Source organism: Prionailurus bengalensis, chromosome B3 (genome assembly GCF_016509475.1).
Source record: "Prionailurus bengalensis isolate Pbe53 chromosome B3, Fcat_Pben_1.1_paternal_pri, whole genome shotgun sequence".
NCBI lineage: Eukaryota > Metazoa > Chordata > Mammalia > Carnivora > Felidae > Prionailurus > Prionailurus bengalensis.
This window is the reverse complement of record NC_057355.1, coordinates 114,291,599-114,310,277: the sequence shown is the minus strand read 5'-3', so window position 1 is coordinate 114,310,277 and position 18,679 is coordinate 114,291,599. Positions and strand designations below refer to the sequence as shown.

At 42.5% G+C, this 18,679-nt stretch overlaps 1 protein-coding gene across 3 annotated transcripts; it reads left to right on the top strand.

Moving 5' to 3' along the window:
• The first annotated feature begins 1,580 nt into the window (after nt 1–1,580).
• On the top strand, nt 1,581–18,562 carry RDH11 (retinol dehydrogenase 11). Of its 3 annotated transcripts, none has more exons than XM_043556438.1 (7): nt 1,581–1,605; nt 4,523–4,641; nt 4,989–5,144; nt 6,511–6,615; nt 7,173–7,382; nt 10,519–10,708; nt 17,774–18,562. In XM_043556438.1, the coding sequence occupies exons 1-7, from the start codon at nt 1,601–1,603 to the stop codon at nt 17,874–17,876; spliced, it is 888 nt and encodes a 295-aa protein (XP_043412373.1). In that variant the 5' UTR covers nt 1,581–1,600; the 3' UTR covers nt 17,877–18,562. The 3 variants fall into 3 exon arrangements, with proteins under 3 accessions (XP_043412373.1, XP_043412372.1, XP_043412374.1); XM_043556437.1 differs by lacking the exon at nt 1,581–1,605 and adding an exon at nt 1,879–2,036; XM_043556439.1 differs by lacking the exons at nt 1,581–1,605; nt 17,774–18,562 and adding exons at nt 1,906–2,036; nt 13,001–13,291.
• The last annotated feature ends 117 nt before the right edge of the window (nt 18,563–18,679 follow it).

The window sequence follows — 18,679 nt, the reverse complement described above, 5'->3', positions numbered from 1 at the left end:
CATGCAAATTTTGTATGGATGTGCAAATGCACATACATATGGGGAGGAGGTCTCCAGCCTCATCTTTGGGCAACGTGGCTTAGTAGTTAAGGGCACAGACCCTGGGTACACCTTTCTTAAGTCTGAATCCCAGTTCTGTCACTATGGCCTGGGATAATTTATTTAACCTTGCTATTGCCTCAATATCCTGGTTTGTAAAATAGAAAAAAATGTAGTCCTACCTCATAGAGTTATTGTGGGAATTAAGGTAGTTAATTTATAGAAAGCACTTGGATAGGGCCTGACACATAATAATTACTATTGAAGCATTGGCTATTATTACTATTTCTAGCACTCCCTCTGGCCCCTGTGCCCCAGCTAGACCAATGCTTTCCATTGCTCTGGTGCCCCTGCTTTCTCAGACTCTAAGCTCTCCAGTGGGCTTTTCCTTCTGCCCAGAGCACTCTTGCCTATATATTGTTTGCCCACTAGCTCCTGACCTTCCCTCAGGCCTCAGCTCAAATGTTATTTCCTCAAAGAAGCTTTTCCTGATCTCCAGACTAGGAGAGGCTTCATGCTATGATCCTTGTTTCCTTCATGAGATCATGTTGTTTCCTTCCTTGAGTTCATGTTTCCCATGAGTTCATGTTGCTTCATGTTGTTTCCTTGTTGAGATCCTTCATGCTATTATGCTTTCCTTGTTTTCCCTCATAACCCTCATCATAATTTATTCAAGGTGATCCTGAATCAAGAAGTTCCTCCCTGATAGCCCATAAGCTCTGAGAGGGCAGAGGTCATTTCTGCTTGGCTCCCTGCTGTACCTCAGCATAATGCCTAGTACACTGTAGGAATACCATAAACATTCATCAAATGAATGGATGGAATGAATAAGGAACAAAATACATGAAAGTCTTTTAATAAAGGTATAAAAACCTGTATACATATTAGGTATCACAATAATGAGCATATGACAAAATCTGATGATTATTAGATAAACTAACGTTAAATCGGTAAAAAATTGTATTGTGTGAAGGAAACCTCCTCTTCAAGTTCTATAAAACACTCATTAAAATTGATCTTGGAACATGTCTTTCAGTCAATTGGAAATGAATTCTCCCAATTATTGACTTGTCAAAACATCCTCTGCCTCTACCTCCTGGAAGCCAGATATAGGCCTCAGATGGTAGAGCTGAAAGGAATAATTGAACAGGGAACCTGTTTGTTCTCAGAGAATTTTCATGGCCTTAATTCAAGACAGGATTATGTATTTTCACGAGTAAGCAAAACCAACTGTGCTAATCTGAGAAATTCATTGCTACCCTGGGAGTTAATATATCTAATCCAAGTCACCAGGAAAACTATGTTCTATTATCAATTCACAGTCAAACAGGAGGAAAATGATGATAGCATTATAATTCAAAATAGACACAATAAAGTGATTCTCTTGGGAATGTCTTCAGGGACGGGTTACTTACACTCCATTGGATGAAGGAATCCCTAAGGCGAAAGGATTCCTACGTCTCCATTTCCCTACCAACTGTCAGACCTCAACCGATCCTCCGCTGTCTAAATGGCCTTAGAACACTCCCCAGAGGCCAATCTTTGATCTCCAGGAGAAACAATGCGGTAACTGCCTCACTATGGGGAAAACTGAACCACGGTCTGGACTTGGGAACCGGGAGATAGAGGACTGGGGAGATTTCGCGAGAACGCTGGTGGCCAGAGGGCTGTGGGAGAGCTGGACGATCCTAGAGGTCCTAGAGGCTAGATGATTGAGGACTTTTTGCGTGTCAGAGCAAGGGTCAGCTTCTCTGAGCAGCTGGAAGCACTAAGCTTAGGACCAAGCTGTGGACTACATTTCCCAGACGGCTTTGCTCCCTGGGCTGTCGTACTGAGACTAGGGCGTGTCCGTGAGGAGCAGCCACAGTCCGGCAAGGCTTGCTGGGGCATCTCTCTCCGCTTGTGCAGCCGCAGCAGCCATCCCGCAAGATGGTCGGGGTCCTGCTCCTGCTCCTCCTTCTCCCCTTTTTCCTGTACATCGCTGCACCCAAAATCAGGTCTGTGCAAATGTATTGCCTTCTCTTGAGAAGAATTCAGGGTGGCGTTAGTCCTCACCGAAGCTCTGTTCTCCAAAAGAAGGAAAAGGAAAACTCCCTGGGGGGCCCCAGTAGGTCGAGGCCCGGAGTTCGGTTGGTCGGAGGAGGTCCAGCTGTCCTGGATGCGGGGGGACGAGAACAGGAGACTTCGGGCGGTGGGAGGGGGCTGCATGCCGCAGCACCCCACTTTGTTTCTCCGATCCCCTTTTTCGTCTCCGCAGCCTTTGCTTCCCGCTCCAGAGAACCCCGTGTGCAAGGCTACTTCCAACACTTAAGTTTCCAGCATTGGGGGGTTTTAGAACCTAAAATGGAGTGAGGACCTCAACACTGTTTTCCCCTTAGCTCCCACGCCTTGGACTAGTCCTATCTGGCTTCTTGCTTCCAGCCTTTGAAGTACAATGGAGCGATTCGACTTTTTGCTTTCTGAAACTGTTCCTCGATGGGAATCGTGGTATCCGCAGACCCATTGCTTGATCTCTTGTTGCTGTTAGATTCGCTTTTTTTGTAAAGGAAAGAAATGAAAGGGTTTCGTCATGAGCAGTATCCTGCCTTCAGAGCACGACTCATAACCTGGGGTTTGGGGGTGAGACAGAGAGCTTGAGGGGTAATGCTTTCTGGACCTGGTGACACAGTAGCCAATGGCTGGCTGAGTGACACAGAAAATCGGCAGAGTTGCACAAAGGCGCCTGCTGATTAGTTCTGAGTAAATCACCAGTAGTGACGGTGGACCAGTGACTGATGAGACACAACCCTTTCTGGGTGGGGGAGGGGGGAGGAGGGGCGTGGTCACCACCCACCGTCTTGCTCCTCTTCTAGTTCTTCCTCCCTTCTGAACACCTCGTGCTCCCACTCAGATGAAAACGCTTTTTATTTATCTCTTTTTAAATTTTTTTTTATGTTTATTTTTGAGAAAGAGAGCATGAGCGGAGGAGGGGCAGAGAGAGAGAAGGAGATAAAGAATCTGAAGCAGGCTCCAGGCTCAACGCTGTCAGCATGGAGCCCGACATGGGGCTCAAACTCACCAACCGTGGGATCATGACCTGAGCCCAAGTCAGATGCTTAACCAACTGAGCCAGCCCGGCGCCCCGCTTTTTATCATTTTACACCACAAGATTCTCTTACCCAAATAGAATCTCAATGAAAAGTTGAACCTGAACTGAAAATACTGCTCACGTCTCTGTGAGAGATTTCTGGGGAAGATTATGCTGCAAGGGTCATATCTGCAAACGCCTGGCTAGGTCATGGGAGCTAGCCCAGAGCTAGACTTTTCATAGCTGATTGTCCCTTTCATTCCTGTTGGTAAGGAGAAGAAAGAGTTCAGTGGAGGTCCTGATAGTTGTTGCTCCTGGAGCTAAAACTGAAAGGATGTGAGAAACTGAGCAAGGAGGCTTTTCTCTGAGAAGGAAGATAGCCTTAGGTGAGTTTGCTTCCTATTGGCCTGTGTCCACTAACCAGGTAGCGTTTGTGGCTAGGAGTGTGTGCTTTGCAATTCTCAAGTCCAATGAAAAATACTGAAATGCTCTTTAAAATTCTATCTCCTGGTCAAGAGATTCTTTTTACTTGAGTCTTGAGATTTGCAGAGAAGAAAAAGAACAATTTGAGACCTGTTAATGCCTGTTTGTGCATTCATTTCTTTGGAAAAGAAGGATAGCACAGTGCTTAGGAACAAGAACACTCAACGAGCTCCACTTTGTACTGATTTATGTCTTTTCTTGAATAGTTAAAAAAATTTTTTTAATGTTTATTTTTTATTTTTGAGAGAGAGAGAGAGAGAGTGCACGCGTGAGTGGGGAAGGGGCAGAGAAAGAGGGAGACACAGAATTTGAAGCAGGCTCCAGGCTCCAAGCTGTCAGCACAGAGCCGGACATGGGGCTGGAACTCACGAACTGTGAGATCATGACCTGAGCAGAAGAAGTCAGATGCTTAACTGACTGAGCCACCCTGGCGCCCCTAATTTATGTCTTTTCTTTGTCTTAATTTTAATTGTGTGTGTGCATGCGTGTTTCTGTTTCTGTGTTTCACCCCAGGTTGACAAGCTTTCATAATTTTAACTTTTTTGTTGAATTATGTATCTCTAGGCCATAAAGTGCCAGTTGTGGGCAGATTGACATTAAGTGGACCAGTTCTTGCTTGTAGGCTGAGTCTTGTGATTCCCCAAGCCTGTCGAAGAGCTCAAACTGAAGCCAGGTGCCTGGACAATCAAATATTTATCTAGTTGTTATACTGCAAGGGGCAGCTCTAAGGTTTGCCATTACAATAAAATCAATTTTGTTCTTGAGCAAGAGCAGAAAATTTTTCCTCAAACTTACTTAAATCAGTAAAGGGACAGTACTAGAAAGAACCAAAATAAACCTTAGCCTTGGGATTAGAAGACATGGGGGTTGCAGGAACCTCTGGCCAGGGCAAGGAGAATGAAGAACTGATGAGCTCTCCCTCCCTCTCTACAGGAAAATGCTGTCTAGTGGGGTGTGTACATCAACTGTCCAGCTTCCTGGGAAGGTGGCTGTGGTCACTGGAGCCAACACAGGCATCGGAAAGGAGACAGCCAAAGAGCTGGCTCAAAGAGGCAAGATCATCTGCTTCTAATTCCCTCCTGCTATTGCCATTTTATCCCTCACAAGGATGACCATGCTCACTATTTCCTTCTAATCTTGGAATTCAAGAACCTTCCAAGTGTCCCACAGATTCACTGGTCTCAACCTAGTATAATGCTCTGCATGTAATGGATACTTAATGAATATTATTTATTTTTCCTTTTTGATTTGCTCACCAGATACCTCTGTCGTGAAGTAGGGGTAAAATTCCGATTAAAAAAAAAAAACAGTAGAAAATTACATTCATAAGTCTATAGGTCTGTAATGTCCACTCCAAAGCAGAGCTGACAGTTTGTCTCTTTTATATGTTGATTGACAGGAGCCCGCGTGTATTTAGCGTGCCGGGATATCCAAAAGGGGGAATTGGTGGCCAGAGAGATCCAGACCATGACAGGGAACCAACAGGTGTTGGTGCGGGAATTGGACTTGGCTGATACTAAATCTATTCGAGCCTTTGCTAAAGATTTCTTAGCAGGTAAGTGTTGAACCAGAGATTATGTTTTTGGTCTTGCAATCAACATAGCAGACTTAGCTAAAGGAAAAGGTCCTTCTCCCTCTTTAATACATAGAAATACTAGATCGTTTATAATCAAAAACTTTCATTCATAGCTGACTCCTTAGTAACAAAGGGGAATCCTCAAGAGGCAGAAATTTAAAAAAATGAATTTAAAAAGTCATAGCATGCAAGGCACCTGGGTGGCTCAGTCAGTTAAGCGTCCGACTCTGGATTTCAGCTCTGGTCATGATCTTGTAGTTCATGGGATTGAGCCCCGCATTAGGTTCTGCACTGACACCATGGAGCCTGCTTGGGATTCTCTGTCTCTGCTCCTTCCCATTCTCTCTTTGTCTCTCTCAAAATAAATAGGTAAACATTAAAAAAAAAAAAAGTCCTAGTAATGCCTAAGAACTAAAGCCAAAAATCTCATGGAAGTATCTGAACTCAATATGAGCTTTAGGGTCTGGAGTCTAAACACTCATACAGGGACAGAAGATAAGGCCTCAGGGCCTGAGAGCTGGGGAGCTGTATCTCAGGCTTCACATAAGGTTGGGACTCACAAAAAGCCATCTTGTCCATGATAAAGAGGCATAAAAAAACCCTCGCCACCAGCATTAAGGCATGACAAAAAAGCTCATCTTCTCTTCAGGACATAGATGGTTAGAGAGTCATCTGTAAGATATTAGAACCTCAAGTTGGCATCATCTATGGGGGAGAATTTATTACATCACCAAATGATGTAAGAATCTTGAGCTGAGGAATTAACATAAAATCCTATAGAATCACATCAAAATCAAATCCAAGAGTAGTCTGTAGGCATATCCTCTCATAATACAGGGATCTTGGCCTCCCTAAGTAAACAGCTTCTGCTGATATGAGCTTATAGTTAGAAATTAAAAACCACGTGAGAAAATAAACCAGGAGAAAGAGTTGTCATGTGTAACAAAGAGGTGAAACCAGTATTTCTTTTGGTGCCTTTTGGAGTTCTCCAGTATCAGGGGTACATACAGAACATCCTTTTTTCTCCTGCTTGGATTCTTCCCATTCAGCCCGGGAAGTCTTTCTATTAGGAGAGCTGGGCAGAACACTTTTTCGAAAGCAATGAGTAAGTAGCTCCTTAATTGGAAAGATCGTAAAGGCCACTTGGTTGTATAAGATGGAATTTTGCTCTGTGCTAAAAGTATGTAGGATTCAACTACAGTCTTAAATAATGAAAAACAATACAAAATACATCTGAAGGGGAAATGGAGGAAAGATTGAAGCCGTGGGTCCCCATTTCTAAGGCAGACTTCTTAGGTGTCACCGCTGTGGCTGGCTGCTTCCACACTACATCTCTTCCCTGCAGAGGAAAAGCATCTTCACATTTTGATCAACAATGCAGGAGTGATGATGTGTCCCTACTCTAAGACAGCAGATGGCTTTGAGATGCACATGGGAGTCAACCACTTGGGTAAGAAATCTGGCCTCATCACAAAACTGGAGGAAACCTAAAGTTCTCCTTGGCAAACTTAGGGGTCAGATTGAGCTGTCCTTGTGATGCAATTGGACACTGGGCCCTAAAAGACCATAAGTGAATAGCGAATATTATGGTCCTGCCTGAAAGCCCAGAGATAAACTTGAGGCCCACTTGAGGCTACACCAACTTTTTAATCTGTGATTTGGATTCAATTTACTTTGGGGCATTTTTAACAGCCTAATTGGACTGAGGACCGTGTTGCTTTCTTTGTAGTGATCCTCACGGCAAACATTAGGTAGAGGCTGCCTGCTCTTAAAGAGTGATATTAATCAAAGTTGGAAGAAGACAGGACTTCATATTCACATGTTCCAGATCCCCCTCATGGATGGATGGCTGCCCTATTTTCCTAAACCCTCACTGAGCTTGTTCTGTAGTTGATAATGAATTAATGAGGCAAAAAGCCTTATTCCTGAATTCTCTGCAGAGCTCACCACAACTCCCTTAACCCTGACATTGGCCTTGAACTGTATTAATTCTAGTTTTTCTTGTAGGTCACTTCCTCCTGACCCATCTGTTGCTAGAGAAGCTGAAGGAATCAGCCCCATCAAGGGTAGTGAATGTGTCTTCCCTAGCGCATCACCTGGGGAGGATCCACTTCCATAACCTGCAGGGTGAGAAATTCTACAATGCAGGTCTGGCCTACTGTCACAGCAAGTTAGCCAACATTCTCTTCACCCAGGAACTGGCCCGGAGGCTCAAAGGTAGGCTTAGAAGAAATGAATATAGAGATATAAGTCAATGGGAAGTAGCAAAAAGCCACAGGAATACATTCTGTTTTCGGGAGCCTATCTCTTGGATAAAACCTGCTTTCATGACTATAACTGGGTATTATTTTAGTAAGTAGCCCAAAACTGAATATTGGAGGTGGCTGGCAGGAGATGGGGAAATTCTGACTTTGAGTCATAAGGCTTAGCTTTAGTACTTATCAGCCGTGTGACCTGTAGCAAGCTACTTAACTTTTCAGGACTTATTTCCTCATAAGTAAAATGGGATTATTTTATAGGTTATTGTCCTTATTAAGTCAGGTCTCATGAGCAAGCAAGGTTTTTTACTCATAATGAGACTAGATAGAAGGGAGGGACCTGAACTGGCACTAGATACAACCATTAGGATAAAACAGGTGCTAGGACAATGGTGGGGGGGGGGGGGAATGTTGCCCCCTAACAGCAAAAGGTTAAGTAAGAGAAATGCATGCTTGAAGAGGGAATTCTCCAATCACAAATACACAGAGGTCCTTAGCACTGTCCACTCTGAATTTTCAAGAAAAAGAAAGGTAATCCAGGGTGGACAGCTGGAGTTACTTAGGATTTGAGGCAGGCAGAATTCTGGCTCGAGAAGTCAGACATAGAAGCCCCGTTGTTGGGACAGGATCATCAAATTATGTGGACAGCAATGTGGGGGAAGGAAGCTGTGGTCAGCTCACTTCATATGCCCAGTCTATGCCCAGGACGTGACATTGTTTATCAGCTCAGGATGGATCAGAGTAACTGGATGGTGAAAACTATCCAAAGGGTTGGTAGGGGAGCTAGGGTGCCCTTGAGGTGGAGAGATAGGCCCAGCCATGAGGATCCGATAAAAGCAGAGGATACACAAGTGAGGAAGCCTGAGAGATGTGAGGATTAGGTGGGAGACAGCTGTGGTGCAATGAAGGCAACCTGGGCATAACAGAGGAGTCATTCATTCATCCATTCAGCAGTCAAGTATTCAGTATCCATGCTCTTCTATGCACTGATTCAGGGCTTGGAGATGGAGTGGTGCCTGATACACGTACAGTCCCTTCTTTGATTTGGTTTAGATCCACTGGGGGAGGGAGATAATAAACAAGTATTTATACATTATCACATGTAAAATCAGTCTAGGAATACATGAATAATTCTCTTTGTAATAAGTTCCAATAATATAGAGCTAAAAGTGAAAAAAAACCCTTTACTTAATCCCCACTTTCTCCCTTCTCCTTTCTCCCCTCAAGGAACCACTGTCAACAACTTGATGTGCACCTGTCAATCATTTTTTATACATTTATATATGTGTACATCATATATAAGGAACTGAAATTCCAACACAAATTTTGGAGATCTTTCCATGTTGTACATACAGATTTACCCCATTCCTTTTGTGGGCTGCATTATATTTCACCGTATAGATGAGCCTCCGTTTATTTATTAATTTCCTTAACAACATCTGGAATGTTTCCTTTTTGTTGTTGTTTAATTATAATTGTAAATACTATGAAAGGGGAAGTATAAGGACCTATAATGGATTGGGATGGGTGCTTATTCAGTCTAAGGGATCAGGGATTTCTCTAAAGAAATGAGTTGCAAGCTAAGCCTTTATATAAGATGATTAGAAATTAAATGGGTTACAGAGCAGGTGGAATGAGGCATCTGAGGAGGTTGAGGAACATTCCAGGCAGAAGAAAGAGAATGCACAAAAGTCTTGGCTCAGTTTGAGAAATTGAGAGGCTGCTGTGGTTAAAATGAAGAAAACAAGAGGAAGAGAAATCTGACCTGAGACTGGTGAGGTCGACAGGGGCAAAATCCTTAGAGGCTATGGTAAAGATTTTGGTGTAAGAGCAGTGGAAACCCTTTAAAATGGGGGCAGGGCTGTGTACAGCAAGTGATTTCTATAGTCTAGGTGATTGATGACAGTAGCTTGGACTACAGTGGTAGAGATGGAGGGTAGTGGACACTCCTTAGAGATATCTAGGATGGGAAAACCCTAAAGCTTGTTGAGCATGGTAACGTGGGGAATCGTCAAGAACTGCTGCTCTGTGGGCCTGCCTGGTCGGGAGTTAGGAAACACTGCGAGATCCAGGTTTGGCCTTAAAAAGTATGAAGTTAATTGAGGACCTATGTGTCTGCATTACTATGGGTCATCTAGAGTAGATGTCAAGTTGGAAATAATATATATCCACAGTCCTTCGTCTGCAATTATGAAATCCACAAAGACATGAAAATTCCATTTTTTCAGAAGCTTGACACCAAAGCTCATTTGGCAACAAAATCTCACGTGTACCAGGGAGATTAGGTAATAAGCAGTATATGTATAGGTGTTCATATTATCTTTCTAAAATCAATAAAAATTTGGAAACCTCTTTGACATAGCCATACATAAGTGTCATTTAGCACTTACCATGCACCAGATACTGTTCTAGCCTCTTGTACATACGAACTCATTTAATCCTCAGAACAACCTTGTGAGGTGCAGGTATTAGGATTATCCCCATTTTAAGAGGAAACTGAGTCACAACATCAGGAGCTTGCTCAAGGTCACACAGCTAATGAGTGGTAAAGCTAGGATTTGAAACTGGGCGGTCTGCCCACAAAGTTCATGCCCTGAACCACTACATTACACTGCCTCTCGTAGTCAGTTAAGAGTTCAAAGGAGTATAATGTACCAAAAAATGTGCATACCATAAAGTTATAGAGAGGGATTTTAGCAAGCCATGAGAACTCCAACATTTGAAGTTTGAGTAGAAGATGATGAACTGGCCCAGGAAACTAAGAGGAAGCAGCGAGAAAGGATAGGAAAATCAGGAGTGTGGGGTCATGGAAGCCAATAAAAAGGCAGCTTTGAGAAAGAAGTAGTCAGTAGTGTCAAGTGCTACTAATAGGTTGAGTCCTGACTCTACTGTTTGCTAACAGTTAGTAACCTCTTTGAGCTTAAATCTTAACCTGTGAGATGGGGAGATATAAATTACTGTGAGGAATGCTTGTAATACTGTTGGGGGAAGGGAGTCTTCATGGGGTCAAATGTTTATTCGTATCCTCCGCTCTCTTCGGCCATGTGGCAATATCAAGTCCTGTCTTCCTCTCTCCAAACGGCACCCCCCATTAGGCTCTGGCGTTACGACGTATTCTGTACACCCTGGCACAGTCAACTCTGAATTGGTTCGGCACTCACCTTTCATGAAGTGGATGTGGTGGCTTTTCTCCTTCTTCATCAAGACCCCTAAACAGGGAGCCCAGACCAGCCTGTACTGTGCCATAACGGAAGGTCTTGAGATTCTAAATGGGCATCATTTCAGGTATGAATATATCTGTTTTTGAAGACGGGGTTTCATTGCTCAAAGGAAATAATTTGGATTTGTACTCTTCTTATAAAGTACATTGTGCAACATAGCTTTTTTTGTTGTTGTTGTTTTTTAAACAACATCTTTTGCATTTTTTTTAAGTTTATTTATTTATTTTTGTGAGAGAGCTAGAAAGAGAGAGAGATCAAGTGGAGGAGAGGCAGGGGGGTGGGGAGGCAGAGAATCCCAAGCAGGCTCCGTACTGTCAGCGCAGAGCCCAATGTGGGGCTCAAACTCACAAACCATGAGATCATGACCTGAGCTAAAACCAAGAGTCAGATGCTTAACCAACTGAGCCACCTAGGCACCCCTCTCTTCTTTTTTTTAATGTTTATTTTTGAGAGAGAAAGAGTACACAAGCAGGGGAGGTGCAGAGAGAGGGGGGGACAGAGGATCCAAAGTGGGCTCTGTGCTGATAACAAATAGCCTGATGCAGGGCTTGAACTCACGAACCATGAGATCATGACCTGAGCCAAAGTTGGACGCTTAACTAACTGAGCCACCCAGGTGCCCCAGCTTTTGTCTTTTGACTAGGGTTGTTACCTTTAAGAGGGGGACTGACTCATTCACATTTTTCGTGGTACTTGTAGGTTTGATTTTCTCCATGCCATCTTTTATTAATATGGTTGTTTCTTTTCTTCCTACTTTTTCTTATGTCCATCCAGTTTTCTTTGTTCCTTTTTGGACTCCTTGTTTTGTTTTGTTTTGTTTTGTTTTGTTTTGTTTTGTTTACATTAAAAAGAATTTGTATTTTTCTATTGTCTTCAGGACTAAAATAGTATCAATGGACTCTGTTCTTGAATAAGTGAAGACTTTTAAAACTTTTTATTGTAGAGGGTTTTGAACATACACAGTCGTAGGTAAAATAGCATGTTGAATCCCACAGTACAGCCTCAACAACCATTAAGCCATAGCTAGTATTCTCCCATCCCATCCACCAGCCCTTCACATATTTTTTTCCTCTCATGTTATTATTATTTTTTTAATGTTTATTTATTTTTGAGAGAGAGACAGAGCACAAGCAGGGAAGCGTCAGAGAGAGAGGGAGACACAGAATCTGAAGCAGGCTCCAGGCTCTGAGCTGTTGGCACAGAGCCTGGCACAGGGCTCAGACCCACAGACCATGAGACCGTGACCTGACTTTAAGTCGGACACTTAACCGAATGAGGTACCCAGGCACCCCTCCTCTCACGTTATTTTGAAATTTGTCTCAGACATCACATAAGATTGAAATTTTAGCATGTTTTTACCTCCTCTTCAAGATTATGTGGAAATAACTTGCACTTTTAGAGAAAGGGCTGCAAATAAATTAAAATTGGAAAGAAAGGTAGATAGATCATGAAAGGCCCATAATGCCAGACCTGGAGAGGAGCCACAGAAGTTGTTTCAGTAGAAAGAGAAATAATCTGCTCTGTGCTTCAGAGAAACATCCCTGCTGACTTTGTTTAATGAATGGGTAAATAACCCAAGTGAGAGATAATGAGTTCCTGATTTAGGGTAATGACAGTTGGAATGCAAAGAATGATTAAGAGAGAGAGGCCCTGAAGAGGCAGAATCTTTACCACTTGATGAATAATTGAATGAGAGGTCGGGGAGGAGTTGGTGACCTGGGGGTCAAGCCTGACTTACTATGAGGTTGATGATGACATTAACTGAGACAGCAGAAATGGAAATATAATGTGTATAGCTTAGGGTTCTCTGATTGCAAATCAGTGGAAACAGACTCAAGCTAACTTAAGCAAGAAGGGAATTTATTAGAATATGGGGGTTCTCCTAGGTCCAAAGAGCAGACTGAAGAGCCAGGCTTAGAACACACACAGTGGCCAGTCAACTGGCCAGGGCACTGTTGCTAGAACGAGTATATGCCAACTATCTTTAGTCTTTGTTTTGTTGCTCAGCATCCGCTCTCTAGCAAGGAAGCACTAGGTCTTCCATCCTCACATCCTCACTCCCTTGGTTAGGGGAAGACCAGCACTTGATTAATGGGCTCTCCAAACTGTGGGAAAGAGGTAATTTTACAGAAAGGAATCAGATTGCTGTTGCCAAAAGAATGTGGAATGGATCAGTTGCCCTCTATAATACACCTGGCCTTATACATGTTGAGTGTATATCCATAAGTCATGGAGTAGAAATGTATAGCAGATAGTTGGAAATGTGGGTCTGAAAGTCAGGAAGATAAATTTATGTGGTTTTATACACTAGAATGATTTTCCATGAATGACTGGATTCTTCCCTGGAAATTTTAAGGTTTTGACTGAGTAATCTAAAGAAAGCCGGCCTCAAATTCATGACTTAGTAAATATTTAACTGGCTTTTGAAGAGCCTTTCCAGTGCCAAGGATTCTCAATTGTAAGCATTTTGAAGATCCAACAGCAGCTGTGTTGACCACTATCAAGAAATGAACTTAAGTCTGTCTTGACTGAAACATTAGAAACTTTGCACTAGTTTTTCTTCCTGACTGAAACCACAAACCTACTTTTGTCTCTATGGATTTGCCTGTACTGGATGTTTCATATAAATAGAATCATATAATATGTGGCCTTTTGTGACTGGCTTCTTTCTCACTTTGCAAAATGTGTTCAAGGTCATCCATGCCAAAGCATGTATCAGTACATCATTCCTATTTATTGCCAAATAATATTTCATTTTGTGGATGTTCCACATTTTATTTATCCCTTCATTAGTTGGTGGGCATTTGGGTTGTCACTTTTTTTAATTGAATAGTGATGCTCTGAATATTCATGTCCAGATTTTTGTATGGACACTTTTCTTGGTTTGTATACCTAGAAATGGAATCCCACTGGAATATGGGTCATGTTAACTCCATGTTTAACTGTTGAGGAATTGTCAGGGTGTTTTCCAAAGTGGCTGCAGCATTTCGTGTTGCCATCAGTAGTGTATGAGGGTTCCAGTTTCTCCCTCATACACTGCCCTTGCAGTGAGACAGTGAGACAGAGTGTGAGTGGGGGAGGGCAGAGAGAGATGGAGACACAGAATCTGAAGCAGGCTCCAGGCTAACTGTCAGCACAAAGCCCAACGCAGGGCCCAAACTCATGAACCGTGAGATCATGACCCGAGCCAAAGTCAGACACTTAATTAACCAACTGAGCCACCCAAGCGCTCCTCTGTCCTTTGTTTTAGCCATTATAATAAATATGAAGTAATTTTTCTATTTATGTTCTTCTAGTTTTTCTCATTATGGTTTTCATTTGCATTTTCTTGCTAGTGATGTTAAGCATCTTTTCGTGTGCTCATATTTGTTTATCTTTGTTGGAGAAATGTCTATTCATATCCTTTGCCCAATTTCAAAATGGATTATTGTCTTTTTATTGTTTAATTGTAATGATTCTTTATATAGTCTGGATGCAAGTCCCTTGTCAGATGTGTGATTTACCAATATTTTCTTCCACTCTTTGGTTTGTCTTTTTACTTTCTTTATGGTGTCTTTTGAAGCAGAGAAGTTTTTGAGGAAGTCTAATTTATTGACTTTTTTCTTTTGTCACTTGTGCTTTTGGTGTCCTAAGAAACCATTGCCTAACTGAGGGGCACAAAGAGTTATTAATATGTTTTCTTCTAACAGTTTTATAATTTGAGCATTACATTTCAGTCTATGATTCATTTAATTTTTATATATGTCATGGGGGTAGGGTCCTGTTTCATTTTGAATGTGTATATCCGGTTTTCCAAGAACTGTTTGTTGAAAAGATTATTCTTTTCCCATTGAATTTTCTTGGTAGCTATATTCAAATTCCTTGGGCTGCAATAGCAGAATACCAGAAATTTATTTTCTTACAGTTCTGGAGGAAAACAGTTTTCTTACAGTTCAAGATCAAGGTGCCAACAAGATTGATTTCTGGTTTCTTCTTGGCTTGCACCGGGCTGCCTTCTTGATGTGTCCTCAGATGGTTTTTACTCTGTGTGTGCACACTCCTGGTGTCTCCTCTTATAAGGACACTAGTCCTATTGAATTGGAGCCCTACCTTTTTGACCCTATTTAACCTTAATTATCTCCTTAAAAGCCCTTCCTCCAAATATAGTCACCTTGGGGATTTAGGGATTCAGCATGGATTTGGGGGGACATAATTCAGTCCGTAACAGATTTATCAAAAATCAGTTGACCATAAATGTAAGAGTACTTCTATACTTTTTTATTTTTTCTATTCATTTCTTAAAAAATTTTTTAACGTTTATTCATTTTTTGAGAGACAGAGACAGCATGAGTGGGGGAGGAGCAGAGAGAGAGGGAGACACAGAATCTGAAGCAAGCTCCAGTCTCTGAACTGACAGCACAGAGCCCGATGCAGGGCCCGAACTCACAAATTGTGAGATCATGACCTGAGCCGAAGTAGGATGCTTAACCGACTGAGCCACCCACGTGCCCCTTTTCTATTCATTTCTATGTCTGTCCTTATGCCAGTAGAATAGTCTTTGTATTAAGTTTTGATATAGGTCTTTTTACATATACTGGTTGATACTACCCAAAATCCTACTGGAAATATCAGCACCATGACCATGCTGATGCATAACCACACTTAAGTAGCTTTTTTTTTTTTTAAATTTTTTAAATGTTTATTCACCCTTGAGAGACAGAGAGAAAGAGTGTGAGCAGGGGAGAGGCAGAGAGAGAGAGAGGGGAAGACACAGAATCTAAAGCAAGCTCCAGGCTCTGCACTGGCAGGAAGAGCCCCACATGGGGCTTGAACCCACGAACCATAAGATCATGACCTGAGCTGAAGTCGGACGCTTAACGGACTAAGCCACCCAGGTGCCCCAACACTTAAGTAGCTTTTACTGTGGTATTTGAATATATTTTACAGCATGTCATAGCTTATGACACACAGCACTTTCCATTGTGTCCATTGCGTGTGTCATTTGCTCTTCATTGTAACCTTGCAGAGAACATCAGGTATACATAGAGGCTACAGAGGCTTACAGAGGCCAACTGAGAGAGTCATACAAAGCCTTTTGGTTCTCGGTGATGGTCTTTTTACTCAGCAGTGACAGGTTGTATGGTCATGCTGGTGAGTTCCCTTAAACAGAAGTACTAAGAAGCCTTGTTTTGTAAATTCAAAGATATCTTTAAGTGGTGTTTCTCAAAATTCTATGTGTTTTGGAGGAAGTGGCTGAAAACAGATAACTGGGCCTCAACCCTGTTCTGATTCAGCAGGTTTGGATGGGGCCGGACAATCGGCATTGCTAACAAGCTTCCAGATGATGGCTCCTGCTAGTCCATAACCCACTCTTTGATTAGCAGTGTCTTAATGGACGTAGTGTTAGGAGTTTGCTTCATGTACTTATTTCAGACTTGCCAAGTTTCCTTTTCATCTTCAAAATTTGCTTAGAATGTCCTGGAAGCAGTTTTCTTAAAATAGTATTTTAAAAATTGCTTCTTATGTACCTTAAAAGATTGCAGTTCATTTACTCAATCACTTTATTGAATGCCTGCTGTGTACTAGATGCAGCAAATATAAAAATAAGTAAAAGGGGGCACCTGGATAGCTCAGCTGGTTAAGCGTCCAACTTCACCAGAGGTCATGGTGTCCTGGTGCGGGTCTGAGCCCTGCATTAGACTCTGTGCCGACAGCTCAGAGCCTGGAGCCTGCTTCAGATTCTGTGTCTCCCTCTCTCTCCGCCCCTCCCCCCACTTGTGCTCTGTCTCTGTCTCTGTCTCTCTCTCAAAAAATAAAGAAACGTTAAAAAAAATTTTTTAAGGGGCACATGGGTGGCTCAGTTGGTTAAGCATCTGACTTCGGCTCAGGTCATGATCTCATGGCTCGTAGGTTCGAGCCCTGCGTCAGGCTCTGTGCTGACAGCTCGGAGCCTGGAGCCTGCTTCGAATTCTGTGTGTGTCTGTCTCCCCCTCCCCCACTCAGGCTCTGCCTCTCTGTCAAAAAGAAATAAACATTAACAAATTAAAAAAAATTTTTTTAAATGAGTAAAAGTCTTTGAGAAAATTTCTGATAAGTGCAGAGTTTGAATACCCCTCCTGCATTTGTTTTTTTAGATGTTTATTTATTTTGAGAGAGAGTGCAAGTGGGCGAGAGGGGCAGAGAGAGGGAGAGAGAATCTTAAGCAGGTTCCATGCTCAGTGTGGAGCCCAATGTGGGGCTCAACCCCACAACTATGAGATCATGACCTGAGCCAATATCAAGAGTCAGATGCTTAACCCACTGAGCCACCCAGGCACCCTGTCTCTCTCCTGTATTTAATGGGGACTTAAAATAATTGGGATTACAGCAATGAAGAGAAGGTATATGAAACACTTATTATTGTTACATTTCTTTTATGCTATCATCTTCTGTCTTCATTGTTTATGAAGCCAGCTTGACTTGTTATTTAAAAACTGTTATAATTGCTGGTAGACCAGAAATCGTAAGTTTTGGGGGTGTTTTTGTCCCCCACTCCAAGCATCTGTATGTAACCAATGTAATCTCAGCAACATGACACTATTCAAGGTCCTGTGTGAACAAGCTAGACATACACAGATATCAGGCAGACACAGATATTATAGTTAAATATATACATATAGGGGCACCTGGGTGGTTCAGTTGGTTGAACATCTGGCTCTTGATTTCAGCTCATGTCATGATCTCACAGTTCATGGGTTCAAGTCCTGCATTGGGCTCTGTGCTGGTGATGTGGAGTCTGATTGGGATTCTCTCTCTCTCTCTCTCTCTCTTCTCACCTCCCCTGCTCTCTCTCTCAAAATAAATAAACATTTACACACACACACACACACACACACACACACAGAGCAGAGTATAAAGACTTACTGCTATGCATTACATATCAAACAGAGCATTCTCATCAGAGGTAGTCTAGTGAGGAGATCTAAATGGTAATTACATTTTTGCTGGGGTAAGAATTGGAGAATGAAGAGGTAAGACAAAGACTGGCCCTATGAAGTGTATAGAGGGCATGTCATCCCTGGGTTGTTTTTCTGTCACATTCCTTGTTCCAGGCAGAGAACAGATTCCATTCTTAAACTCTGTGTTTTAAGCCTCTCTCTTTCATTTCCAGTGACTGCAGTGTGGCATGGGTCTCTGCCCAGGCTCGGAATGAGACAATAGCAAGACGGCTATGGGATGTCAGTTGTGACCTGCTGGGCATCCCCATGGACTGACAGGTGGTAGCAGTTGGACTCAAGAGAAACCTATAGCAGACTACTCAGTACTCCCTGCCAAAATGATTCTCCTTCATGGTGACCAAAATCGTCAGTACAAAGAAAACAAATCTTCCAGCCTTTCCTGCTTGATGTCTGACAAAAGCACAGTGTACATTGCCAGATTCATCAAAACACCTTGCATTTACTCCAGATTTAGTTTGCCCTTATTACTGTCAGTTGCAAGAGATATCAGACGATAAGATCCTCAGATGACCTGCGAGCTGATATCTGCCGTCTGAAACCTACTACCTAGGAGAATCTTAGCTATGGCAAGGTCAATTTATGGTAGTCTGGATTAGTTTCTACCCTCTTTGTTCACAATATAGTTCCTCCCAACCACCATCCAACCTTCATTTCAAGAGGGCCACACTGCAGCCTCAGCCGAACTCTGAGTCACAGTGGCTTGACTCAAGAGCGGGACTCATCCCTCAACTGTTAAGAAAACCATCATATGCTAACATCTGAATTATTTCCGGAAACTCTTAACTGAATCTGGATTATGGCATGGCTTTATCTCTTGACAACCTAAAGCCACTGCTATTAAAACACTTTCCAACATCTAGACCACAGAGAAGAGCTTCCTTTTCTAAGAAGTTTGTGGGGTTTGGAGGATGGCAGAAATAAAAATCAAGCTTAAACTATCATTTTCTTACTGTTTCTCAGACCAGCAAGTGGGTAAAGAAAGGGGCAGTGTGGGAAGATAGACCATCTACCTGACTTTAGTTAGTGACCCCAGACTGATGGAGGCCTTTTTGTGTCTT

Coding starts and splice junctions, on each gene's coding strand:
- RDH11 (XM_043556437.1), top strand. CDS start 1,969: ATGGTCGGGGTCCTGCTCCTGCTCCTCCTTCTCCCCTTTTTCCTGTAC. Junction 2,037..4,522: donor ATCGCTGCACCCAAAATCAG/GTCTGTGCAAAT, acceptor CCCTCTCTACAG/GAAAATGCTGTCTAGTGGGG. Junction 4,642..4,988: donor CAAAGAGCTGGCTCAAAGAG/GCAAGATCATCT, acceptor GTTGATTGACAG/GAGCCCGCGTGTATTTAGCG.